General features: G+C 34.3%; 4 protein-coding genes across 6 annotated transcripts; all 4 read left to right on the top strand.

Annotated features, from left to right (window-relative positions):
* Positions 1 to 2,752: 2,752 nt before the first annotated feature.
* Positions 2,753 to 27,134, top strand: HOXD11 (homeobox D11). 2 transcript variants are annotated; one of them, XM_030208770.1, is made up of 3 exons: positions 2,753 to 3,706; positions 4,237 to 4,945; positions 25,701 to 27,134. In XM_030208770.1, the coding sequence occupies exons 1-2, from the start codon at positions 3,106 to 3,108 to the stop codon at positions 4,470 to 4,472; spliced, it is 837 nt and encodes a 278-aa protein (XP_030064630.1). In that variant the 5' UTR covers positions 2,753 to 3,105; the 3' UTR covers positions 4,473 to 4,945; positions 25,701 to 27,134. The 2 variants fall into 2 exon arrangements, 1 of the variants encoding a protein (XP_030064630.1); XR_003942736.1 differs by lacking the exons at positions 2,753 to 3,706; positions 4,237 to 4,945 and adding an exon at positions 23,340 to 23,352.
* HOXD10 (homeobox D10) lies at positions 10,648 to 14,355 on the top strand. The gene is made up of 2 exons (XM_030208768.1): positions 10,648 to 12,286; positions 13,546 to 14,355. Exons 1-2 carry the CDS (start codon positions 11,548 to 11,550, stop codon positions 13,821 to 13,823), a joined length of 1,017 nt encoding a protein of 338 aa, XP_030064628.1. The 5' UTR covers positions 10,648 to 11,547; the 3' UTR covers positions 13,824 to 14,355.
* Positions 16,800 to 19,101, top strand: HOXD9 (homeobox D9). Its single transcript, XM_030208771.1, has 2 exons — positions 16,800 to 17,390; positions 17,736 to 19,101. The coding sequence occupies exons 1-2, from the start codon at positions 16,835 to 16,837 to the stop codon at positions 17,975 to 17,977; spliced, it is 798 nt and encodes a 265-aa protein (XP_030064631.1). The 5' UTR covers positions 16,800 to 16,834; the 3' UTR covers positions 17,978 to 19,101.
* Positions 23,536 to 25,705, top strand: HOXD8 (homeobox D8). Of its 2 annotated transcripts, none has more exons than XM_030208773.1 (2): positions 23,536 to 24,409; positions 24,793 to 25,705. In XM_030208773.1, the coding sequence occupies exons 1-2, from the start codon at positions 23,989 to 23,991 to the stop codon at positions 25,062 to 25,064; spliced, it is 693 nt and encodes a 230-aa protein (XP_030064633.1). In that variant the 5' UTR covers positions 23,536 to 23,988; the 3' UTR covers positions 25,065 to 25,705. The 2 variants fall into 2 exon arrangements, with proteins under 2 accessions (XP_030064633.1, XP_030064632.1); XM_030208772.1 differs by having other exon boundaries at positions 23,556 to 24,409; positions 24,790 to 25,705.
* Positions 27,135 to 27,231: the final 97 nt, after the last annotated feature.

Raw genomic sequence — 27,231 nt, 5'->3', positions numbered from 1 at the left:
TTACACAAAATTTTGATTAATTATGCAATTTTAAGTATCTTATCATTTTGATCCAAAATGATTGCATATGTTACTGTGAATAAAATAGTATGTATTTGCTTCTTGCACTGAAAACATATTCTGTGACTTTATGGAAATGAAAAACTGATACAAAAGAGATAAAGATAAATGGTCATATTACAGTATAATAACATAAATAACATTTGCAATACATACAGTTGGCTTTGCATAAAGTACAGATTCATTTAATTCAAAATATTATAATAACAATAGAAGATAATCTAGAGTAAACCAGTGCATGAAAATATTTCTGCTGTCTTGTATTTGTGAAGCATGCAATAAATACTTTTAAACTTTTGCAAAATATCTGTAATAGTAGAATTTTAAGGTTTCCATTATATCTGTTGCAAACCACAATCATTTTCTAAGTTATAATTCATCAAATCCTGATATTTGAAGTGTGTGATATTTTCAGATATTGCAGTGCTACTTTGCATACCTTGGGATCATTATATAAATACAATATGACATTTGCTAGGTACAGTCCAAATGTCCTACTACTTTCCAAGCAATTTAACCTTTTTGATATAAAGCCCAAACATTTAAAAGAAATCGAAATTGTTAAAAGTTTTTCTTTTATTCTTAATGTAGGAAAGACAATTAGGGTCTAATGTATTATGTGGCGGTGGGATGAATGTGATGTGTGTGTGTGAGGTGTAGCTGAACATATTGAGTACAGACATGTAAGCACCGTTGAGCACAAAAACATAAGCATACACAAACATATACGCATATTTCTACATAGCTTTTTATCTAGTAACTTTAAACTCTGTCTTGTGACATTTCAGTTGGATAAATAAAGAAACTAAGCCTAGTTAAATATTTTCATGGTAATTCTGTACTATATTGCACCTTCTGAAGGAACATAAATAATTAAAGTTTGGCAGAGTGGAAAAAAAGCTTCCTCGCAGAACTGTGGGGGCAATAAATGAAATGACTCAGATCTCTTCTCCAGTCACTTTTTTATGAGAGCTGCCAGACAGTGTCTGTTCACGTTCTCCAGATACTAGGGGCGCCATAACAAAGTTAAGGTCAAGTTAGTGTCTTATCTTGGGTGGCACAAAATACGGCGTCTTTTCTATCCCTACTGCGTATATTTTTATGTACCAGTACTATGCAAGTGCTCTTAATCTTATCGCAGTGCTTATGGAAATGTCACTGGGATTTGAACTCCTACTAATTCAGAAAAATGATTGCAGATGTTTCAGGTCGCCTAACGGTAGGTGAAAGAATGTTTCTATTTGTTAAATATTGTACTGTTGGCACTGTTATCTTTTCATTCATTTTACTGTAAATTATGCAGATATTTGCGGATGTAAAGCAAAAGGTGACTCTGACTGGAGCTGGTGCACCATTTTCAAATGAAAAAAAAAAAAGCTTCCATTTGAATTACCATATGGCATTAGTTAGTCTTTTAAAAGCATTTATAGCTTGGTACACTTTTCTGTATTTGTTTCTTGGTTTTTGGCGCTTTAGTGAGTGCTTCTTTCGTACCTATGGCTCTATTGTTGCTTTTTAATATGTATTCATCTAGTAGAATGACTCAGTGATTTGTTTACTGTGTTGGAAATACAGATGATGAAACTCCTAAGATTATGAGTTAAGTGACTGCAATTGCCCTGCTGTTAGAGAATCAAGAGACAAGAATTCTTGTCTTTGTAGAGAGTGTTTGTCTAGCTTAAAAGGCTTAGCGACATTAGGACCATTTAAAAAGCTTTCTGTTTGCTGTAACCCAAACATAACTGCATTTTCAAATCAATCAAAATAAGACAGATGTCTTTTTTAAGTATTTATTTATTGATTATACTAAAACTCTTTCATTGTATTCTGTTAGTTACAGTAAGAGCAAGGTAGACAACATTTAAGGTAAAAATTTCTGTGAAAAAACATCAGTATGCAAAGAGCAGCTCATTTCTTTGTTTTCGTTCTAGTGATATTGATAAAGTGAATCCTCTCCCCGCCCCCTCCCCCAGAGAGGATCTAGGGAATCTGAACTACATTTTGTGTTTATATGGGCACACTCAGTTTGCATGCATTCATTAGCTATAAAGAAATGTTCTTTGGTAAAGAATTTCAGAAAATAAGCATTCGGCAATATATTTTATTTTGCAGAATCTGGAAAATACATAATACATATGGTTTGCTAATGCTTGTGAACTGTGCTATTTGTTCTGTCAGGTATATTTCCAACACGGCTTGGGAAACAGAATCATTTATTTCGAACGGGCGAAACTTGAATGAGATTGCAAATTATTTATTTTTAGTTTGTTTCTGAATGGAGAAATATATACTGGTAATAGATAAAAACAGACTTGATTCTAAAGAGATAAAACAATAGGTGCAGAGGGGAGCTTAACAAAATACCTTCTAACTTACCTAAAAAGTGACACCGAGGCTGCTCAAACATGTGTGCTCATAGGGTTGGACAATATTAATGTAGCAATGGATTTGATAAATATACAAATATCTTTATTTCTACCCTGACTTGATTGCAAACTGCAGATTAGTTTTATATTTATTAATCACTTGCAACATTCTCTGGCACAATCTAATATGCAAATCTGGACTTTTTCTTGACCTAATCCTTAGACCATTAAAAAGAAAAACATTTTGCTTAGAAGAAGGTTTATTTGAACTACTAACATGATAGTCGTCGTTTGCACTTATTTTATAGTTATGTAGTAAAATGGTACAAGCTGTCCGCGTATCAAGTACCCAGGTGAATAATTTATATTTTTGTTTGTTGGATCTCTCTGAAGAGAGTTATGTAAACTATTTGCAAAAAGCTGGGATTGCATTCTGTGTTTCGTAGTGTTAGGAGAGATATTTTAGAGTTTTTCCGCAGGACTGATATAGATTTAAAGGACATTTCTGCATTAGATCACGTGACATAATTACCACTAGAATCAATCAAGATGAATTGCACGTCAGCACGCGTTCCGGATTTTTTCTTAGCTGATCCTGTCCAAAACCTCTTGAGCAATAGATGGATCTTGTTCAATGCACTGAAATCTCCTTGTTGGTTACAATCACTGTAAAGAAGACATGACCGACTTTAATAGCTGCAGCAACACTGCATCCAATATGTATTTGCCAGGTTGCGCTTACTACGTCTCACCTTCAGATTTTTCGACGAAATCTTCATTTTTGTCACAGACCTCTTCCTGCCCTATGACTTTTCCTTATTCTTCAAATTTACCTCACGTACAACCAGTGCGGGAAGTAGCATTCAGGGAGTACGGATTAGAGCGCAGTAAATGGCAATACAGGAACAGCTATGCTCCTTATTATCCATCTGAGGACGTTATGCATATGGACTATATTCAGCCTGCAAACAGAAGAACGGAAATGTTATTCAAAGCGGACTCCTTATGCAACCACCCTGGATCCTCAAGTGCTTCTTCCACCAACTTCTACAACACTATGGGACGAAACGGAATTCTCCCCCCAGGATTCGACCAGTTTTATGATGCAACTCAGCCAAGTCATTATCAGTCTGATAACGACAGTCGCCCTGAAAAGAGTGAGCTGAAACCCCTGAATAACACTTGCAAAACAATTGCAAACCAAGAAAAGAAACAGGCAACAGAGCACAGCGCTGTCTCGCCTTCTGGGGAAGTTGCTGCAGAGAAGAGCAACAGTTCAGGTAGGCATCAGTAGTAAACAAGGCCAACATTGTGCCTGTCTCCTTTTATATGCATTTTTAGAAGCATTCATACAATTATATATGCATTCTGTATGTTTTCCTATACACGTGGAAAGCCTATAAACGTTTTTTGGGGAGCTAATTCAGATGGGATTTAAGATATTCTTGGACAACAATACTAATTGTAAATTTGCTAGATTCTGTAATTAGAAAGCGGTATTATATCAAAATAATATGCTGAAACTGGATATATTTGGAATATTTCCAATACAACCTATTGCTGGATTTTTGTAGCAGAGAAAGGAACAAAAAATCTCTGTTAAATTCTACTTACCCAATATGTTAAATATGCCTGAAAATTTCCAGTACATATATACTTGTTGGCTAGTTAGCTATATCTATCCATCTACATGTCTACACATCTTTTATAAAATGTGATGTTCATTTTCATCAAAACTGGTGGGTAAGACGTCTATTTGAAAGTTGCTTTAAAAATACCAATAATCCATATCTTGTAACTTCGATTTCAGTAGTACCCCAGCGATCAAGAAAAAAGAGATGCCCCTATACCAAATATCAGATACGGGAGCTGGAAAGAGAATTTTTCTTCAACGTGTACATTAACAAAGAGAAAAGGCTACAGTTATCCAGGCTGCTGAACCTCACTGACCGGCAAGTGAAAATATGGTTCCAGAATCGAAGGATGAAAGAAAAGAAACTAAACAGAGATCGCCTTCAGTATTTTACTGGAAATCCATTGTTTTGAAGTATGTATGTATAAAGTGCCCTCTGACTGAGAAATATCTTGAACAATGAATATGGATTTCCAGCTTTCAATTTTACCAAGTTTTCGAACAACCATTTTCTTCAGCAGATTGCAGATTCTTGGTTGGTTGGTTGGATGATTTCTTTCTAAACGGTAACTAAGGAGACTCAGACTATCTACTTGTCAAGTTGCAGTACATAACAGCCAGTGTGTGTTTTTATTCTTGATTTTATCCATGCATATTAACAATTTTAAGGTCCTTTTTTTTTTTAAAGGGTCTTCTTTCCCTATTCTGTGTCTATGTAGAGAATTTGTTGAAAATAGGCCAATATTATTGCTTAACTCTTTTCTGTTAATTTGAATTTTAAAACGTAGCTATTTATTTCACTATATGAATATAGATTTTTAAAAAGAATACATGAATTCAGTGCTATAAGCAATTTAAATAGTGACGTGTGTGTGTGTGTGTGTGTGTGCGCGCGTGTGTGTGTGTGTGTGTGTGTGTGTGTGTGTGTGTGTGTGTGTGTATACAAGACCAACTGTTTTCTAATTATTTTTAGAGAAAAGTTAATGTTATCACTTTAATTCATTGAACGAATTTAAATTATTTAAAATATTTAAAGAATGGCATACTTACCGTTCAACAGAGGCATAATATAATAATGGAAAGTTTTATGTTCACTTGTATTAAAGACTTGTAACAATGGTGTCAGTCCGGTAAATTTTATGATTTGCATGACTTCCTTTGTTATTATTATTATTATTATGATTATTAAGAGAGGTATATATAATCAGTGTGCTGCGTAGATTATGCTATATTCTAACGTTTCAGTGCAAAACTTAAAATACCATATTAACTCGTCTGTGCTAGTAAGGCTCCACTACAAGGCTTTTCAAGATTTCAAACAAAGGCAGTCATAAAAATAGATGTCATTATTTAAATTGCTTAAATAAACCAGCATATATTTTCAAATCATTACAGCAATCGGTTTAATAAACAGTTTATTGTCAAACCAAAGTCACATTGTCAGAATATAATATCAAATAATGCTCATTTCGCTCAGTTTTTGAAAGTAGAAATGCAGTGAATCTTTTCTTCAGACTTTATGTAGCATGAGGTGCTGAGCTGTTTACAAAACCTTGAACTGTCTAGACAACACCATAAAAGCTGAAGACCTAAACAGCGTAATTAGGTTATATTATACACCTTCTGGTGGGCTTTTTTAAAAGACATTTCCGCCCTTTGCAATAAAGAAAAGGAGTGAGAAACGATTTACTTTTTTCTTGTATAGGTTGTGCATAATCCGCCTGCGTTAGGTAAAGCTAAGGTAAAAATAAAACAGAAGGGGATTCATAAATGGAAACTATACATATTAAAAGAGATTAGGGATATTATATTTCAAAACTTTATGCCATTTAAGAAAAAAATTTCGTGTTCGTCTTTGAACTTCCAAAATGTCAAGGTCATCACCTCTAACCTTTCTGAACAAGTAGATACTTAAATGATCTCCAGTTATTTTTATCACTTACATTATATTAAATATACACACATACATACACACACAAAATCATACATTTTAAACCAGTTATTACTAAATGTTGCAAAACTTTGTTTTGTGTAGGTCTAAAACCAATTATTGGTGCAATTTTAGGATTAGGTAAGACCTCTTTATTATCTTAACATGTGGTAACTGCCTGGAAAGCCAAGTATCTGCTAAGCCTTACTTAAGATGTAAACATGTAGAGATATTTGTAACAGTAACGTTCAGCAAAATGCAACATCATTTGTGTCATAGAATCCAACTTTTTGGGTGCCAGTAGGTGCAATCCCCTTTATTGTGTCCAAAGAGTGGTAATTTATATTGTTTCCGGCACCACCGGTCATTTTGAAATATTGGCGCCTATGAGTGTGATGCTTGGCAATTTGTCTCAAATTGCCCTACCGCCTAACTGTAGAAGACTTGCCAACTTCAGGTCCATCCTTTGTTTAGCACTAGTGGTAATAAGTTGCACTCCTATATGTAATGAAAAAAGCAAAGGGGGTTGTTTACTAATGCCTTGCTGGAGTTATCTGCAGCAGGGCCCATTTTATTCCTATGGGCCGTGCTGCAGATAACTTGAGCTAAGCTTTAGGAAACAACCCTCAAGCTTTTTTGACGTCCCTATTATCGAGGCTTGCCATTTTCACTTTGTGCAAAGTATGAACTATGACTGTAATTTTTCTACTAAATTATGTGGATACCTTATCAAAAAGGATGAAAATCTTAATTCAACACTGAACAATCAATCTGAACATCAGAGTCAGCCTCATAGGAAAAATATATTTTACCCAAGGACAAAATAATTGATCACTCTTTCCAACATTTCCCTTTCAGTGCGTTTCCATTCATTTCCACCAGAGGGAGCTCTCAGGTTCAAAATACAATTATTAGGTTTATACAGTAGCTCTTTCCCCAAAATAACAGATATTACATGTATTACATTTTACCTATGTTCATCATGAAACACGGAAATTAAAATATTTGTGATTAATGCTTAATTGTGGGATTATGAATAATGTTATGAGGTTTAAGTGTTATTTGATTGTGAAAATATTTTCCAATCAGATTGACTGTAGCTAAAGCAAGTTCCAGCTTTATAAAAATATTCATTAGTAGTATTACTTCGTCACTATACATGCAAATAATATTGTTATTTTTAGTCCAGTTTCCAAGGAAAGCCAATAGGAACCAATAATGAAAACTTCCTTTAATATTTATTGGTTTTAACATACAGTTGACGATGTTTTTCCATATAAATCAACAGAGAAAAGATTGTTTCTTGGTTCTGTTTTTCTCATGAAAAATCGAAGCTATTAATAAAACGCATTAAAAAATTGGAACTAAAAATGTATTTTGTAACAGTAAAAATTAAATAGTTGATTAATAAACCAGATGGAAATTTTCAGAATTCACACTAATTCAGTATTTAAAATGTGCACTTTATTAATCTAATCCAAATATGTTTTCTGCATATTAAATTCACAATTTGTTGACTAACTGCATTAATTTTATAGTGACAAACATATTTTGCTGATATTTTATTTAAGACTGTTTTAAAGAAATTCATAGATATAAGCTTGTTCAATATAATTCAAGTCTGTTTAATATTACATAGCATAAATTCCAAAGTATATAACACAGTATATACAGTTTACAGAAGTTTGTCCAGAAATACAAAATAGTGAGATAAATTGAAATACTGACTTGTGCATAGAGCATTTCTAAAACAGATTTAAAACAACTGGCAAATCTCAAAGGCTTATCTTTAAAAAAAAAAAAACCAACATAGCGATGTGTGTATGTGCATACGTGTGTTTGTTTAGCAATTATCGTAACCCTTAATTTAAAATTACAGGACAGAAACACAGCATTTTTATATTAAAAATAGATTGTCTCTAATGTTCTGGCCCTCCTTACCGACAATAAACCTATAAGATAGAAAAACTAGACTTATTTAATGTTCAAAGTTCTTTTGCCTGGTAAATTTCACCAAAAATATTTTATGAACATAGGCTTTGAAAGATAATTAACACATTTAAGGCTTAGAATTTATTTGAAATTATGGAGCTCTTCTACTCTTATACCTATTTATCTGTATTTGTCCATTTGCTGTACATGCACGCACGGAAGTGCGCGGGTGCATGTGCGTGCACGCGCGCGCGCGCACACACACACACGTCGAATATCGCATTTTTGCTCTTTTTTCTTTTCTTCTTTTATTTAGAGGTAAACAAACAGAAAGACAACAATTATTGATATTTGAAAGAGAAGGTAAAAACAAAGATACATTCTTTATGCCTGTCTATTTATTTAAGGTCATGTGCAATTTGTGGGTAAACAAAAGCTCTGTGTAAGTGGGGGGGGGGGGGGGGGGGGGGGGGGAGGGAGGGTGCTCGTGTGTATGTTTTTGACATTTCTGTTTCTTACATTAAGGTAATCCAAACCTTTTAATTTCAGGATCGTATTGATAGAACACATGGAATTTCAGAACATAAAAGTGAAAGCTTGCTGTAGCTAAATAGTTTTTTTACTAAAGAAAATAATGGAAAAGTGTCTTTTCTGTATATGATCCCAAAGCACTGTTATTATGTGTGTTTTGAACCTTAAAATGTAATAGTTAATAGCAGCGATTGCTTTAACTATTCTCATCTTTAGCATACAGTAATACTTTTACAATGCACATCAGTGTTTGAACACATGAAAGTTGCTTATGTTCTAAATTAAATGTCAGATGCCACTTTTCATGTTATATTTCTCAATGGAAAATATCTTTGAATATCTTCCTACAGAACAATTTTAAACTAATTTGTACTGTTTGTTATATTTGTATTATTAGTGCAACATATTCATTATAAAATCCTTCTAAGTGGAAATTAGGATTTCAATGCAAGCATAAATGCTATTGAAAGAGTCTACTATATGATAAGTTTGTCAAATGTTAAGTTAATAAAATTTCATTTCGATCCAATACACTCAAAAAGTCTGTAAGTTTTTTAAATGGTGAAAAGCTGCTCTAGTATTGAACAAATAGCATCCATATGTAATTTACTGCAATACATAACATCAAATTCACATTTTTCCTTTGACCTAAGAATGGACAAAACTTCTATTTTAAATCAAATTGGTAGCTTATATATTCACATTGATTTATATTAAATAACTTGTAAAGGAAATACTATTTGATACATCGATTATACTAATAGTTCATATTACGAAAAGCTTCTTAGTTCAAACTAATGCAGCTATCACATTGACCTAATGGTTAAGCAAATATTGTCATTCAGAATAGCTATTATGGGAAGGTAATGATTTTCCAAATAGCATATCCATAGCAACCAATAAATGCAAAATTAGTATACCCAATAATTGGAAATGTTAACTGAAATATGTTTGAAGGTATTTGAACAATAATATTTAAATATATAAATCCAATTTTTATTTTTATAGAATGATCAAAACCTGGGGAAACTGAACCTACAGTCAGATCATAGTCAAAATACACAATGTTGCAGTCAAAATACAGACTTCAGTTTATTGTTTTCTGTTACCATCTTTCAAAACAGAAAACTTCGGAATAATGAAATTCTTAAAGCCATTTTTTTAATTACAGGAGTATATAAAGATCATTAAAGGCTTTCTGATTGGAAAATGTGTTTAGACTGAGCAGATAATGTTTTGAGAATGGTTGGATGGAAATTAAAATAGTTTTGAAAAATAATGGTCTGTCTTAGTACTTAAATAACTTGCTTGAAAGCAAAATAAATAGCAGTGAAGATTAGGAGTCGCTATCGCTTGGCAGTTATTCAAGATTTTAGGTACACTGGCTCTGAATTAAAAATCCTATTAAAGTCCAAAATTTTGTAGCGGCTTTAAATATACCAAATCTAATTTCCTGTTGTAACGACTTATTTAATAAAAATATAAATACAGTATCAATGAACTGCCAATAATTTAACGCTATTGAAGTATATAGGTACAATCTTAAAATAGCTAATATTATTGAAGCAATATTGAAACTATCCAGCAACACAGATAGCCGAATAAGAGCTGTAAAAGAACGCCAGCGTCTCTTAACCTGACAATGAGGTTGCATTTGAACAGCAGTAAGAAGGTTTTCAAAGGTCTGTCTCATTGCCAGAGCAGCATTTACTGTTTCTCGCAATAAACGAGATTTCAAAGGTGGAAAAACACAATCCAAGAAAACAAGGCAAAATCAATTATTTCACATCCATGAAATGCTGTTTTTGAACTGGGTGCCATGAAATGCTATTTTTGAACTGGAGCACGTTGCATTAAAAGAAACGGTGGAAGAAGTTTTATAAAAGGGACAATTTCCTTCCACTTGTATCAACAACAGTTCAGATAAGCAAGAAGTAAACTTGCTTTAGTGCGTTTCTCTTTAATTTAACAAAGGCTTTAAAAAATATGATAGGGACGTGGTACAATTATGAAGTTCAACTTTTGACATAAGCTTTGCTTTTAACATTTCACAATATGTGCTTAAAAAACAAAAATTGACCTTCTCTGTTAGTAGAGGGGGAAAGAAATCAATATCACAATTTTGAATAACTCGTAACAGGAATGTCATTAAGCTAAATCTTTACTATTAATCTAATCCTTTACTAAGTCTCGATTGATTTGTTAATAAAGTATCTTCCCATGTGTGGCAACAGAGGGTATAACTCTTTAAAAAGCTTAAGTTGCAGGAAAATTACCAAATAGCGCGAGAATGTAGATGAGACATATTGATTGCACTGATTCATTTTAACATGCATTAATAAATTCCACAGCCTTTGTACCCCACACTTGTCAAGAACCTATGCTTTTACAAAATCTATAAAAGTAAAGCATATTTTTATTTAGTTAATAACTATGACATTTAAAAATCCACTCATGTTTCAGTACATAGTTGCTAAAACTTTTAAGCTCTTAAAAAGAATTCCAGTGGAATAGGGAAACTTATGGAGCATTTTCGGTGACCCTGAATCATATAAAATAATACTTGTTTCAATAAACTACACACTATGCTTAAGTGCTATCGTGCACGGGAATCAGGAGAAACGCCTATTTCCATGCAAAATATGTTAAAACCACATAAATAGAATCTGTGTTATCTTATTGCTATTATGCTATTATTTCTGTCTGAAGCCATCGACCATTATCTGTTACGTTTTCGATGTTTTGTTTTGTAATCAAGTGAGAACATAGCTATCAGCATTTTCAGGAAACTAGGAATCATCTTGTTTGCAAGATATTTAAAAGAAATCTCATTTAAATGAGCTCAGTGCACCAAAACTGCAGCATTTCAGGCTGAGGTCGTAGGTGTCGCTGTTGTCCGCGTTTGAGCTGAAAGTCAGGCAGCTCAATAAGCACGTGACCCGCAGGGGAGTCGGCGGCTCAAGGCCATTTTCAAATCTCATTGGCTTGGTTGTCATGTGGTTGTGCAGAGGCATCCACAATTACAGAGGGAATGCTTTCCTAGAGATGTCAGCCTACAAAGGACACAATCTCTCTTCTTCAAATTCCTTCCCAAAATGTCCTTTCCAAACAGCTCTCCTGCTGCTAATACTTTTTTAGTAGATTCTTTGATCAGTGCCTGTAGAAGTGACAGTTTTTATTCTAACAGCGCCAGCATGTACATGCCACCTAGCACAGATATTGGAACTTATGGAATGCAAACCTGTGGACTTCTACCGTCTATGGCTAAAAGAGAAGTTAATCACCAAAATATGGGTATGAACTTACATCCTTATATTCCTCAAGTAGACACTTGGACAGATCCAAACAGATCTTGTCGAATGGAGCAACCTGTTACACCGCAGGTACCCAATTGTTCGTTTACTACCAATATTAAGGAAGAAACCAATTGCTGCATGTATTCTGATAAAAGAGCAAAACTTGTTTCTTCAGACGTTTCTTCTTATCAGAGGCTGGTATCAGAATCCTCTCCTCTGGATAATTCCGAGGTTCCTGTCCCAGGATATTTTAGGCTGAGCCAGACCTACGCCACTGGGAAGACCCAGGAGTACAATAATAGCCCTGAAACGAGTTCAACTCTTATGCTACAGTTAAACCCTCGGGGCACTGCCAAACCTCAGGTATCTTCTCAACTTCAAGTGGAAAAGAAAATGAATGAAAATCCGAATAACCAAGACTCGTCGAAAGTCTCTCAAGTGGAAAGTCCAGAGCCTAAATCGACTTTACAGGAGGAAAGGAGCTGCCTGACTGAAGTGACTGTGTCTAGTCCAGAAGTGCGAGAGAAGGAAAGCAAAGGTCAGTATTATAAAGTTTAAATCCCATTGCACTATATAGCTTCAGGAAGCCAACATCCTGCAACTGGATATAAAATATTGTATTCCAGTCATATCATTTCTGACAAACGACAGGTTGCTGGTTCTGTGAGCCTCTCAACTCTTTTACAGATTATTCTACAATTTACCGAAAATATAATTTTAGGAAATATCTTACCCCCTTACCCCCCTGTATGATTGTAAATTGTTATATATAAATTATTTTATTGCATGGAATATTACAGAATACAAGGAACTGCTCAGTAAACAAGCTGAAAGAAAACAAAACAAAATGAGGCAGGGGGTTTGCAATGGAAGGCCAAAGTTTTCCTCTTAGAAGAAACTGATAAAATATATGTATTTTTTTATATAATTAAGCTGGAAAATACTAAAGGAAAATAGAATCCTTTCAGTTTGAAGTTTAAGCAAAAGGCGTTGTTGGACTCACAGAACAGTTACGTTTTCTCTAATTAGAACAACTGCATATTTTTCATTAAGTATTGTTTAGAGAACTCCCATGATCAGACTTAAAAACATAATATTATTTTATAATGCATTTTTAAACATTCGAAGATTTTTATTTACATTACATTTCCAATTATAATATGCAATCGACTGAGTATCTTGCAAATATAGTAGAATTCTATTAAATGGGAAATGCCCTCTTGGAAACATGCATTTTAAGTATTAACATGCATAATTTATTTTTTTTTTGTTTCCAGTGTAAAATATAAAACCTCTACATGCCGTAAACTTGGGGGGAAAGAATAAAATATACATCCAGGATGGAATTTACTGTCTGAATTGTCACTGCATAGCGAGTATATCTTTCTATGGTTAATATGTGTTTGCAGTTTATAAAATGAATAATATAAATCATAATGTCTGTAATTTTCACAGTTAAATTTTCATGGACGTAAAATTGCCAAACACAGACCTGATACCATGTTACCGTGAACTGCCAATATATTGACTATAGTTCTTTTGACGTTATGCTAACGGAAAATTTTAGAGCAAATTTAAGAAACTATCAAATATGCCCCTAATTAAATAACATTAACAAATATCTGAGAATATATAAAAATATAGATGTTGAAATTATTTTTTTTGAATTTACACCTCCTTTTAGTAATGCTTAATAAAAATCTGCTAAAAAAAATGTGCGAGGAGGTTCATGGCCAAGGCTAGAATGAGATGACGATGATGATGCTGATGATGATTTCCCCTTTTTAATTTTGATAGAGGATATCAAGTCCGATACGCCAACAAGCAATTGGTTAACTGCAAAGAGTGGCAGAAAGAAGAGATGCCCTTATACTAAACATCAAACACTGGAATTAGAAAAAGAATTCTTATTCAATATGTATCTCACTCGAGAGCGCCGCCTAGAGATCAGTAAGAGCGTAAACCTTACTGACAGGCAGGTCAAGATATGGTTTCAAAACCGCAGAATGAAGCTAAAGAAGATGAGCAGAGAGAACCGAATCCGAGAACTGACCGCTAATCTTACCTTCTCTTAAACTTGCCTTTTAGACAATGAAATTTTGACAAAGCACTACCAGCTACTAAAAGCGGGAGAGACTTTGAAAACTTTTTCGGTTTTTTTTCCTGACATAGAATGTGACTTCCTGTCATTCTTTTAGTGCTGCAAGTGAATATGTATTACCATGAAGAGTATATATGTATATAAATAAATAAACCCAGGACATATAATTTATTTTTCTCATCGTAACGCAGGGTAATTGTTATTGAATTTTATCATTTGAATTTAATTTATTAGAACTGTACAAGGCATCCAAACAATGTGACTTTTCATGTTTTTACTAAGAAAACAGACTATTGATGTGTGCTATTAGGTAGGCCATAACAGCAGTATTTTAACAAGACAATTGGATAAAAAAAATTAAAAGCACATTATATGTAACTATCCACTTAAGTGGACTAGGGATATGTTTATTGTAAGTCAATATATTTAAGTCGTATTCATTATAGTGTTTCTTGTGTGGTACATATGTGATATAGTAATGGCAAGAAAAGCAACATTTCCTTATTGTGCACGTTTATTGGCATGTATAATGTAATAAACTCTGTGAAGTATTTTGATTTCTTTTCATTTATTAAACATGAGACTAGTCCGTTCCAGAGGCTGTTTTTGACCCACTCTGAATTATAGTTTTATCTTTTACAAAATATTTTACATAATTATGACTTATATACAGTGACAGTCCTATTTTCTGAAAATATTGATAGAATTTTAAAGCCCTATTTTTAAAAGGTTCCCCCACCCAATATGTTCTTATAGAAACATCTTTCCAAAATGGAGGTTGTTCACAGGGTGTTTTTGTTTGCTTGTTTTACTAAAAAGCTAAATATTATTATGAGGAATGGAAACATCCATAAATCAATATCAGAGTTATGGTCTATTTTGAACTTAAAGAAATGTTGATTTCATTGATATATTGATAAAATGAAGCTACTTATTCTGAATTCTTTAAGTATGCAGTTGGATTTCATACCTTTAATCAGTTTTAGAATTTACCATTGAAATCCAATATTTTTAAGACACCTTAGAAAATATAGATATAAGCAGACATATTTTTCCATAGTCTTACAAGATGTTTGGTAGAAATATTAGCATGTGTTGATTGGTCACGAAAAGATATTCTATTCAGGACTGTACTATTTCAAAAGCTTATTTGTTGAACTGACACATAGGAATAGTGAAATTAATGCAACATTTATTTTCTAATTATGACTTTTAAAACTCTGCTAATTACAATGTTCAGTTGAAATACTGAATATTTGGAACACAATTGTAGATGTCAATAACTTTGACCTTAATTCAACCCGACCTGGGGTTCACATACACATTATTTGTTGGCCAGAAAAATAATATACTTGCTCACACCCATAATTCAAAAAGACCCAAATCAAGGTACCTGTATTCATTCTTAATTCAACCAGGAATCAAGCAGTCCTGTTTCAAAAGATCTCATCATATGAAATTCCAATCGGAAAGAATGGAAAGTAATTGCAGTATTACTAATCCAGCTCTGCTTTAACATATATTTGAAGGCTAAGAAGGCTAATGCTGTTTTATGAAATGTACTGTTTTACCAGCTTAACTATACCTTTAATAACCCTGTATTGTTAGTACTATACGCTTTATGTAGAATATGATCCTGATGCAAAGGTCTGCTAATATGAAACAAATAAGATGTGAACCTACACAAACATAACGACCAATGTTATCCTGAACTAAGAAAGCTAGAGGGGAAATGATAGAGAAAAGAACCATAACCACATATTGAACAATACTTGCACTGCGAATTTAGAAGTATTTTTCTTATTGGGTGGGGTTTTAAAATATATTTTCTAAAACACAATATGGCCACTGTGCAATAGCACTGTTATCTGTCTTGCCTGTCTAAAAACCAAAACAAAAATCTACCATTCTCATGGACTTAAATAAAGTATATCGTCTCAAACGACCGACATCATTGCTAAGCATGTTTGGAAAGCAGACGCAATCAAATAGTTGAGTTAACTGTTGCTATCAGAGCTTATCTCATAACCATTAAAAGGTCAGTTTGGTCAATAGTATTCTGCTGTGTAGTGGTTAATACTACTATTGGAAGTCGAGGCAAGATTTGTTTAACAAATGATGTCATCTTTCACATGCAAAGCCTGAAGTATGTATTAATAACTATAGACTAGGTATTAATTATGTACAAAAATATTATCCAATTTAGGGACTCCTAAAGGACAGCTGAATAAATAACATGTGCCCTTGTAGAGATCAGTATGGTAGATTGTCCTTTTCTGTCCTTTCAATCCATTCTATTAAGGGCACATTACTCTATAATCAAATGCACCTCATAAATTTTTTTATTGAAATGCATAAAATCACCACAGCCTCTTCCACCTGTTAAAAAACATGCCACCTTTTCAAGGAAAAATGCACTAAATTCAGAAGCGTGATTTTGCAAATGCAAACTCTCCTGAAATGGGAGTGCCTTTGCTCCTGTGCCATTTCACTATGAAGAGTCTATTCCTAACCTCCAGAGGGTGAGCAGTTTTATTTTTATAGGCAACCAGCAAGTCCATTTTCAGTAGTTTATCAGTGCATTACTTTAAACTAGGATCTTCTCATAGTATGCACCATTCAGCTAATTGATTAACAAATGAATGGCAGAAATTACTCAAAGGGCGTAAAGAAATAGTCCCCAGCAGCTTTCCTGGTCTGTTATTCCCAGCCTGATGCTGTGGATCAAAAGAGCTTCACTCTTTTTTCATACAAACCCTATATCTGTAGTTGTTTAATTTTAACTTTAATTGTGAACGTGTTTTTTTAATCACAGCAATCCTAGTTTAGCGGATTGATTTACCCTGTATTGGTAAATATGATCACGTGTGTTCCACGACCAATGGTTGACGGCTGCAGTCTGCAAAATACTATGATTGTTCTCTGGGAGGGTATCATATACAGTTAACAGTGTAACCTTTTATATGAGTAAGAGGGGAGCTTAAAATGTCGTCTAGTGCCACCATAAGTAACTATTATGTGGATTCCCTCATAGGGCATGAAAGCGAAGAGGTTTACGGGACTCGATTTGCCCAAGGAGGTCACAGTACGACCTCCAGGCCATCAGGTGTTGTAGATGGTTCCGATTTTTCTCCTTGTAGCTTTGCACCAAAATCCAGCGTGTTTTCCCCGTCCTGGTCCACGGTGCATCCCCCCTCCTCGGCCACGATGCCCGGCATTTACCATCCTTACATGGGCGCCGAGAGCAACAGATATACTGTGCGTTCGTGGTTGGAGCCTCTCGCCGGCTCTGTATCCTCCTACACGGGCTTCCACTCCACCGGGCGCCACTATGGCATCAAGCCTGAAAGTCTGCCTTCCAAAAAGACCGAGTGTTCCTCCTACGAGCCCCCGAGCTTCACTGTGCCCGAGTGCCCCTGCAGCTCAGGCCCAGATTCCAGGGACAAGTCCTCGGCTAGGGAGCGTTCGGGGGGCGGAAAGGATGCCAACAGCAGCCAGGAGAAGGAAGACAAGGCACTGCATCAGCAACAACTTGACCCAAGTAAGTGGAAAAAAAAGGCAGAAGAAGAAAATAAATTGCGCTTTGATTTATTGCTCTAAACCCGTAAGGTTCTGAATGTGCAAAACTGATAGTTTTACTAACCTATAAAACCGTCTAGACTGCTACCATACACCCAAGCAGCAACAAGCAGCTATAAAATAGTTCAATTGCTCACATAAGCACCTACAATCATGACATTCTCTGTACAGCAAACACGCCGGATGCATTAAGCATTTTATGATAATTCTGTCAAAGTTGTGAAGACAGGTTATCCTCAGTTAAACGAACATAACAGGTTTTTTTTTTTTTTTAACCTTGTATGTTTTTTATCTACTTCCCTTCCAGATAACCCTGCAGCAAACTGGATCCATGCTCGTTCTACGAGGAAAAAGCGCTGCCCGTACACAAAATACCAAACGCTAGAACTAGAAAAGGAATTCCTCTTTAATATGTACCTCACTCGGGATCGTCGTTACGAAGTAGCTAGAATTTTAAATCTCACAGAGAGACAGGTAAAAATATGGTTTCAGAACAGAAGAATGAAAATGAAAAAGATGAACAAAGAAAAGGGGAATAAGGAACAATAACGATTTTTGAAACGCATTGATTATCATGTGTATTTTTCTTTGGGAACTTCAACTAGAATTTGTCTTCTTCGGTAAATATAAATGTGGTTATGTGTAAGTTTTTTTTTTTTTTTAAATGGAAATATGCTTCGCTTGCAAGTGTGTTTTAAAGCTGCTTAACTTTCTTTCCCTCTATGATAAATGTTCGGTTTCTTCAAGAATCTCTTAGTGAGTGCACGCCAACATTGCTGCCTACCTTAATGTTAAATGTTGGTCCTATTTCATGAACGTGATGTAATATAGATACTGACTTTACCAAAATAAAGGTAAAGTGGTTACTATTTAAACTGTATTAACCTACAGTTGCTAAAATGAATGGCGGTATGGTGTTGTCCGTGAGTTATTAAAGCAAAACTTTATACAAATACATACTTCCTGCTATTGATTGGATCTTTTGCAATAAATGTCAGGATGTGCCTATGAGAACGTTGTATTTATTTTGCTTATTGCAGAACTAACTAGTAATATCTGCTTATTTTTGGAGCAGGCCTATCACCAACTCTGTGATACTTTAACTTCCAGTAGCCCTATGTCACAAGCAAACCTTCAAAAATGAAAAGATTTGGAAGCACTGTCAGTCGTCAAAACAAACAAACAAGATAACGACCAACCTGCTAAAGGGATATAATGGACCTTACAAATTATGAAATTGCAAGTACATGTGTGGGATGGTTGTCCAAATTTTAGAGGCACCCAGACTTTTTCAGAGTTTGGGATGCTATAAAGTCACAGTAAGCCATTGGTCAGACAGATAATCAAATGGTGCTCTCCAAAACCAGAATAATTACATTTAAGACATTGAATTTGTACTTGATCTGCTTTGTAAACAAAAGATTTTTTTAAGGAAACTGTGCATAAATAGTTAACATACCTGGATGCAAGCGAACCAAACATCAGTATATCTATTGCTATACAACATTAACACTGCAAAATATGTCAATATAAAGTATTATTAAGCTTAAATTTAAAATGATTCAGCACCTCTATTTGCACTAGAAAAAAATAATTTGAGCATACAAATTAAATATATTCAGCTTAGATCAAATTACAGGTTTTAGATCCTATTGCATGCTTCTATTTATATTATTTATTGACAAGGCATTTTTAATAATTTAATGAGTTTGTCTAAAAAAATGATTGAAGATTTTAAAGCTTTCACCATTTAAAGTATATGAAGCAAACCTATGTGTTATAGATATCTCTGCACGGTTTAAATTTAGGACAGACAAGTTTTAGAGATTGCTAGAAAGTAAACATGTAGTGAGAGCGCAAGAAAAAAGAAAGAAAGAAAGAGAGAGAGAGAGCGTGTGTGTGTTTGTGTGTGTGTCAGAGAGAGAGAGAGTGTGCGTTTGCCAAATCGTGTCCCATAACTTGTTCCACAGTTTTACAACCCAGATGACTTTATTTGGGTCACTAAATTGAAGTTCACTGTACAGATACCTTGCTAGAGTATCAACGCAAACCACTGAGACACCAACCCAGAAATAGGACAGCTAAGTATTAATGAGGAATGAAATGAACTTACGGTCAAGAAAAGAGTTGATTGAATCTTGTAACTGAAAGAGACTAATCTTTTGCCTTTCCAAAAAAAAAAAAAAAAAATGAAGAGGCACAGCGTTAGCAAAAGGTGTTTCATTGCAGTCCCATTCATTGTCAACCCTATACCTATAATTCTTTTAAAACAGGAAGAACCAAGGCATCATAAAGTCATTGAGATGGCTAGACGTCTGGACCTAATGAGTTTACGATATGCTATGGCGCTTTTCTTTCAAAGAATCTTATTTTGATGTTTGCGTCTGTTAGAAGAAAACAAAAAAAAATGCAGGCAAAACTATGTCTAGGAAGTCTAGACAATAAATTTAAATCTATTTCCACAATGAGAAGCAATTAACATGTGAGGCGAGGCAAAATAAGGGAAAATAAATGCTCATGTAGTATTTTTTTTTCTTTGCTTTATTTTATGGGGACTATGCTTTTAAAATGATTTATTAAATATGTGTATGTATTACAGAATGACATTTTCTAGCATATCGGTTTACTCGTCAGGACACTTTTTTGTTTGGCAACACACATTACAAAGAATAAATGGATTCCGCCATTACAGGAGTATATGAGGTTCACCTATAGCCAGTCTAAAATACATTCTGATTTGTTCCGAGGAACCCAGTCAGTATAAACAGATAGGCTAGTCCTCTACACTGAAAACACGTTCACAGGTAGTATGTTTTTAAAGAGCAACCTTGGAAAGCTAATCAAGAAATGTATTAAGTTATGTCCAATAAAAAAAGGTATCATCTTATTTTCTTTTCCATGTTTTAATTTTGTTTGATTTCTATTGATTACCTTTAAGAGTGGACTAACACGGCTACCACACCTCTTTACTTAAAGAGTGTGTTAAAATTGAAACAGTTTGACTTTAGTTTAAAAACTACATAAGCACAAGTTAAACACTGAAATGTGTTTGAGTTACCAAGTGAACACTTTATGGTGAATGTATTGAATTTCTCATTAATTGCATCATGTTCAAAATTAGATAAACCATATTAGTAAACTGATGCATTTAATAGTGAAAAATGGCAGAAACATACAAAACTGTATCAACAGGGTAATAATTTAAACTGAAGTTTCAGAGGTGATCTACCTCAGTTAAATGAGATGTGTTTCAAGGTAGTAATGTTATGCATATGAATGTGTAAAACAATAATTATAGATGCAAGTAAAGCTAAACAATTTATAGTCACATATTTTTACTCTTTAGTGTGATCCCTGGCCATATGAAACTGTCTCTAGTGCACAAAACAATTTGAAATGTATACTTTCAAAGTATGCACTTTGAAAGTATACATTTCAAATTGTTTTGTACACATAAATACGCGATAAAATGACATCACAATCAACTATTTAAAAATATTACCATTAAATCAAGAGAAAAATAAACACATGATTCAGAAATCTACCTCTATATGCAGACTGTAACTTGCATTCTACTCATTTTGTATGAAACATCTGAACTGTAATGTATGTAATTTAAAAGCCTGAATCAAATAAGATTAAACAAATTTTTTAAAATGTTAAAATGTGAGAATCTAATAAATAAGAGGTTTTTTCATTGTCTGTGTAGATTTTACTTGGCCACTAGATAGCGCTATTACACTGCGTTCCTGAAATCGAAATTGTGGTTTCACAGCAAAATTATTTTTCTGCTTTGAAAATCTATCTTGAAAGTACAATGTTAGATTTGAAAGAAAACAGGCACCCAAACCCCGATCCCCAATACACACACTGTACGTTCTAAGGAATTCCTTAGAATATTTGATTTGGAGTACTTATTCAAACGTATGCTAATTCAACCCCATTTTGTGTCTTTTAACACGTCCATAATAAAAAAAAGCATAATTTTCTTTCAGCAATCTAAATAAAAAATGTAATCGACTTAACAATTATCCAAATACTTTATAGGGAACAAATAGCTTGTCTATATTGTGTCCTTTGTTCTGAAAAATAAATGATGTACAATAATGTCTGAAGTAGGAATTCACAGTTCTTTCAGAAATATTTAAAAATGAGTATATAATAAAATACTGAGCTCCTTTATTAACACAGTTTTAATAAAATGATACAAATAGTACACAGTAAAGATGTATTTTAATTTTTTTTTCAGATAATACAGGGTTTTCTTTTTTTTACTAAAGAAGAAAAATTGTACTTTAAAATGAGTCCTAAATTTAGGCTCCACACCTTGTTCCACCCCCCCCCCTTTTCCTGCAGATGGTGAGTTTCCATGCATAATTTTTTTTTAATAGCAAAGAAAAAAACTGTCTTGATATACTTTTTATTTAGTTACAGAAAAAAAAATGGGACCACATTATCTCGGTACTCTATTTTATTATTTCTATAGCTTACCTATTATTTCTTGTACAGATAGAGCACTTGAAAATCGCATAGAACATATTTGACTTTCATTAAAATGGTTTAGTTTAATGTGAACATCAGTTCTGCATAACATAGCAGTGTACATTTCAGAAAAAAAAAATAAAAACAATCTGTCATTTTGAATTCAGCAAACCTGCCAGGTTTTAAACTTCAATGATTGCAAGTGCAGTCCTCTACATAATGTATACATTGATTCAGAATGCATAGGGCATTATGAAATGTGCGATGAGTAGCTTTTATAAGACTATTTCACGTTTTACAACAATATAAAATAATGTGCCATTCAACATTTAGATTACAATTTACAAATGCATTCCAATATTTCCGCATGGTCTAAATTGCCTGTACTGGAGTTGTGGCCTTTTTTTTATCTAGTAAAACAAATATATTTTCCCTCACAAATAACATAGAAATTGACAAGCAATCTCTAGTTAAGCTTACTTCAAATATTTCTAATATATCAAAGGTGTACAGTATAGTTTGAAATACTGTAATGCTATCTACAGCAAGAACAGCATTTCATTAGCACATATGATTCTTTAAAGTCAATATCGCCTGTGTTTTCCACCTTATCCAGATATGGTTCTCTGGAGATTTAATTTTCTTCATATTTAGCTTCTAGTTTGGCATTATTTCTGGTGTTTCTTTCGGCATGAATTAAGATCACATTCAAGAGCTCTGTGTGCCAAAAAAAAAAAAGCAAAAAGCAAAAAGTAGAGAAAGATGAATGGACGAGACCAGAAGGGCCTTGTTTTCAATGGACACAACTCAGAAGATCTTTGTCTATAAGGCCCGTTCCTTCTTTTCAAGTACATCATATTATTTTGTATTAATATCAATCATTTCCTACATTTGTATACGATGGTTGATTTTTATTGATATTTGGATTTTATTTTATATTTTAGTGCTGGGTAAAACCAAGGTATTCAATATCATGCTTAATTACTAATTTCAAACAGGTGGCAATTCCAAGATTTTCCGTAGTATAGCAGAATAGGGCCGATATTTAAAGGCAGCAGTTTTTAAACACATTAGGCGGACGGCGACAAAAAAAGTTGGCGTCGTCATTCATTCCTTTTTTGAGACTGTCTTAATTTGTAGTTTATACTGAAGTAATACCTTATGCCAAAAAGCCATATAATTAAGATTTTTTTTTTTGTCTAATTAACTTTAGTAATGTGGACTATTCTGGCTGAAATGATGGAAAGTGTATTCATGGGCATGATTTCCATTAAGTATCAATTAACCTGTGAGTTCCAGCCATGCATGCAGTGCGTCAAGGGTAAATGGTAATCTCATTTCCAAACGACCTGACCTGCTGGAAACCTCTGATCAGCTTTGATAAAATCCAGCATTTTCAGCTTTGATAAAATCCAGCATTTTCATGCCTTGTGTGTGTGTGTGTGTAAGTACACAATACACAAAGGCATGAAAATGCTATATAAGTAAAATGGAGTATTTTGTATTTTACAGATTTAGCATAATGCTTTGCGATTTATTTATACAATGATTTCTGCCACAATTCCGCTTTAGCGTACGAACATAAGCATTGCCATACTGGGATAGACCGAAGGTCCATAAAGCTCCTGTTTCCAATAGTGGTCAGTCCAGGTTCAAGCATGTTCCAAAGTTCCCTGCGCTTCTTTTAACCTAATCTCCTTTTGCGGTTCGGATAGAGGGAAGGGGAGAGTAGAAAAAAGTCCTGCTGATTTCAGCTGCGCACTCCTTTCCTTCTTGGTGTGCTGCGTCCCGGCTCGCTTGGCTGCCCTCTTGTACTCTCTGGTATCCTTGCGCCATTTATCTCACTCCAATCTCTCGGCTTCCCTGGCCAGGGTTCAGCTGGCGAGGTATTCAGAACACAGTGTGGGGGTAGTTTTGTAGCCTGGCGAGCGTATGCAATGAAGACTCAGCCCGGACGTGGGTGTGTGAGTGCGCGTGGTAAGCTCGGAGAGGCAGCAGGCTGTCCCGAGATATGAGAGCTGCCCGCGACTGTGTTGCACCACCGGAGCGTCCTCCCGCTGCCGCCTCCGCCTGCACCGATGAGTTCCTACTTTGTCAATCCGCTCTATTCCAAATACAAAGCGGGAGAAGCCATAAATCCCGCCGTTTACTACGACTGTCACTTGCCGGCGGATGTGAGCAGCCGGCAAGCGTTAGTGTACAGTAACAATGCGGGATTCCAGCCCCAGGCACCGGGGTCGGACTTCTACCAGCAGCCTGGGAGGCCCAGTCCCGCCGCCTACCAGCAGGCTCCTTGCGGCATTGCGTGTCACGGTGACCCCGCGAAGTTTTACGGATACGATCATTTACAGAGACAGCAACTTTTTACGACCCAGCAAGAGGCTGAGCTGGTACCGTATCCTGACTGTAAATCGTCCAGTGGCAGTATTGGCGAGGAACCAGAGCACTTAAATCAGAACTCGTCTCCTTCTCAAACGTTTCCCTGGATGAGACCACAAGGTTGGATGCAGTAAACATTTGCTTCCATCTCACGTTTAACTTTTTACGTTTTTTTTTTAAATGTAGCTGTTGTGGTCTCAGCACTATTAAATTATACAGTGGAAACGAGATTCCTTGTTTACAAAGAGAAACAGGCGCACATACATATAGAAATAAACGCATGCACAGTACAATATATACAAATGCACAGGCAGGAATGCATAAACGTGTACACTCAGAACTAAACACAAACCCATATACACGTAGAAGTACACGAGTCTGAAAAAAATGCGCATTCATAATGTATGCAAAGCTTCCAGAAAGCAAGAGCATTTTCTTAAAACTACTTTGCTTAAAAAATTAATTAATTATTATTATTATTTTTTTTTTATATATGTCAGCAGCCCCTGGTAGAAGGAGAGGAAGGCAGACTTACAGTCGCTTGCAAACACTAGAACTGGAAAAGGAGTTCCTTTTTAACCCCTATCTGACCAGGAAGCGACGGATTGAAGTCTCCCACGCGCTGGGGCTCACCGAAAGGCAGGTAAAGATATGGTTTCAAAATAGAAGAATGAAATGGAAAAAAGAAAACAACAAGGACAGATTTCCTGCTTCTACGGAAGAAGCAAAGGAAGGAGAGGCAAAAAAAGAGCGGCGGGAGCTGGAGGAAGACTAAATTCTGCTTTTAAAATCTTACTAATCAGAACAAATAATAATTGACAGACAGATGAAACCACATCACCGTTTCTTTTAATGAACTTTTCTTGTTTCAAAACTACCTATAAAGCGTTACTGAAGATACCGTGCGTCGTCTCTCTATGCACGTCTGACCAACCTTCCTATTACACTTTAAATCTAATTGATTTGAATTTTAATACTTGATGATCGTTCTCAAATGTGTAATGATATGTTTAAATTATCAAAATATATAGAAAGCCAATTAATCAAAAACAAAGTGCACTTAAACATTTTAACTTGTTTAGTAAATTTTCAAGGAATTCTAATACATTTTTCATGATGTCGATAGGAATAATTGGCTTCCTGTTATTAGTTTATGTTTGTAATAGAAAACTGTAAGTGTGCCATTAATAGATTTATTTCCTTTGGTTTGTAATAAGTACGTTAATAATTTTGATTCTCGATCATTTTGACATTTTTTCTTTGTAAGATCTTTCTTAATAGAATATGTTTGAGACCAAACACATCGAAACAGGTATCAGTCTGAAAAAATAATGTTTTCTGGAATACTTTATCACTCAGGGCTTAACTGCTTAAGGAGTAAGTTGTGGTGTGTGTATGTGCTGGGAGAGAGGTGATCGGGGTCTAATTTTTCAAAGATTTTATTCATAAGCACAAGATGAAAAAGCATCTTTGAAAACTAGAGTGTTAGTGACTGTAAGGCGAATGATTTTTAAATTATATTTATCCCTCACAGGCACAAAGGCCTTGTTGGACTGAGTCTACATGGTGTTCATGTAAAATACACTGCTGATTTGGGAGTGCTGATTTTTTTAAATCTCTTGGTACAGTTCATCTCATTGTATTAGAAGTCAGCCAATAATGATTCCTATAACCAGTTATGCATAATTTAAACTCATTATTTCTTTACTACCTGCTTTATTGTAATGAAACAAAATTATTTTATTTTCGACATCTCCCTAATTTTCATTTAGAATATTGTAATTTATATAAATATTATATTTTATAAAATTGTTTTGCATTACTGTTCTTTTGTCAATAAAAAGTCCAGTTTTCACCTGTGTTTATAGATTTTGAACTCATTTACTGAGCAGGCTGGATCTTTATAATTTTGTCCTGGCTAGCAGGTCTTCATTTTGTCATAAGACATTACCACCCAGATCGTGAGACAGCTAAAAGAAAGAAACAACTCCTTAATTAGAGCAAACAGAACAGTATCATTTTTATTGCAGTGGCTAATTTCTGAAATAGAATATATATAATATGAATTCTGAAATCATATTTCCCCAACTAGAAATACCTATGGAAAATATGACCTAATTTGCTATTCATTTATTTATTTCAGTTTCTATTATTAGTGAAACTGCAATAATAAAATATTATTTTCTTAGAAAGTCTAATTTTTAGAAGCCATCAAGTACATCACTTGTGGGTGGGGAGGTTTTCATACATTTTATTGAAGAATTTGCATTTATATCAGCACATCATATATAATAACAATATACAAAAGGGCATTCAATACTTGTTCTAGAAAAACTGGTGAGCTGCATACATAAAGGTAGGAAGGACACGTGTCTGCTATAAAGGGTTTAGCACTGGAAATCCTAGACAGTAATGTTATTGACAGAAGTGCAGTAGGAGTCTTTAAGGAGGATTGAAGGTTGTGCTGTTGGAGGGCCAGAGAAGCCTCCTGTTTTCTGATTACATAAATGTGGGTCCTCCATTCTGTAAAATTCAATCATTGGGTATTGATTTTGCTTTATTGAAATTCCAAATGTTATAAATCAAGGCCAAAGCATGAAACCACACTTGCTAGTATTAATGTGAGAATTATGATAGTGTTTCTAATTACCTTTACCTATGTATGTAAAGACTTTTAAAAATTGTTACAAATTTTTATGGCAGTTTTAATGAACAGGCTACAGCAATATTTTTGTAAATAATAATATGCCAATTAATGAACACAAAAAGGTAGTACCATAAATTTTAAAAATTGACTCTTAAAACTTATTTGTAGTGTTACAATTTATACTTATGCACAACTTGATCTGGAATTATAGAAATGAGAATTTTTTTTAATTTCTCATTTTAATTTTAAAAAGGGGTTTCTTAGAGAAGTGAATGTATTATAAAGTGAATGTGTT

The sequence above is a fragment of the Microcaecilia unicolor genome, chromosome 7, assembly GCF_901765095.1.
Source record: "Microcaecilia unicolor chromosome 7, aMicUni1.1, whole genome shotgun sequence".
Taxonomy (NCBI): domain Eukaryota; kingdom Metazoa; phylum Chordata; class Amphibia; order Gymnophiona; family Siphonopidae; genus Microcaecilia; species Microcaecilia unicolor.
The sequence above is the reverse complement of the archived record's forward strand: the minus strand, read 5'-3'. Positions and strand labels throughout refer to the sequence as shown.

Coding starts and splice junctions, on each gene's coding strand:
- HOXD11 (XM_030208770.1), top strand. CDS start 3,106: ATGACCGACTTTAATAGCTGCAGCAACACTGCATCCAATATGTATTTG. Junction 3,707..4,236: donor AGAGAAGAGCAACAGTTCAG/GTAGGCATCAGT, acceptor CTTCGATTTCAG/TAGTACCCCAGCGATCAAGA.
- HOXD10 (XM_030208768.1), top strand. CDS start 11,548: ATGTCCTTTCCAAACAGCTCTCCTGCTGCTAATACTTTTTTAGTAGAT. Junction 12,287..13,545: donor GCGAGAGAAGGAAAGCAAAG/GTCAGTATTATA, acceptor TAATTTTGATAG/AGGATATCAAGTCCGATACG.
- HOXD9 (XM_030208771.1), top strand. CDS start 16,835: ATGTCGTCTAGTGCCACCATAAGTAACTATTATGTGGATTCCCTCATA. Junction 17,391..17,735: donor TCAGCAACAACTTGACCCAA/GTAAGTGGAAAA, acceptor CTTCCCTTCCAG/ATAACCCTGCAGCAAACTGG.
- HOXD8 (XM_030208772.1), top strand. CDS start 23,989: ATGAGTTCCTACTTTGTCAATCCGCTCTATTCCAAATACAAAGCGGGA. Junction 24,410..24,789: donor TCCCTGGATGAGACCACAAG/GTTGGATGCAGT, acceptor TATATATGTCAG/CAGCCCCTGGTAGAAGGAGA.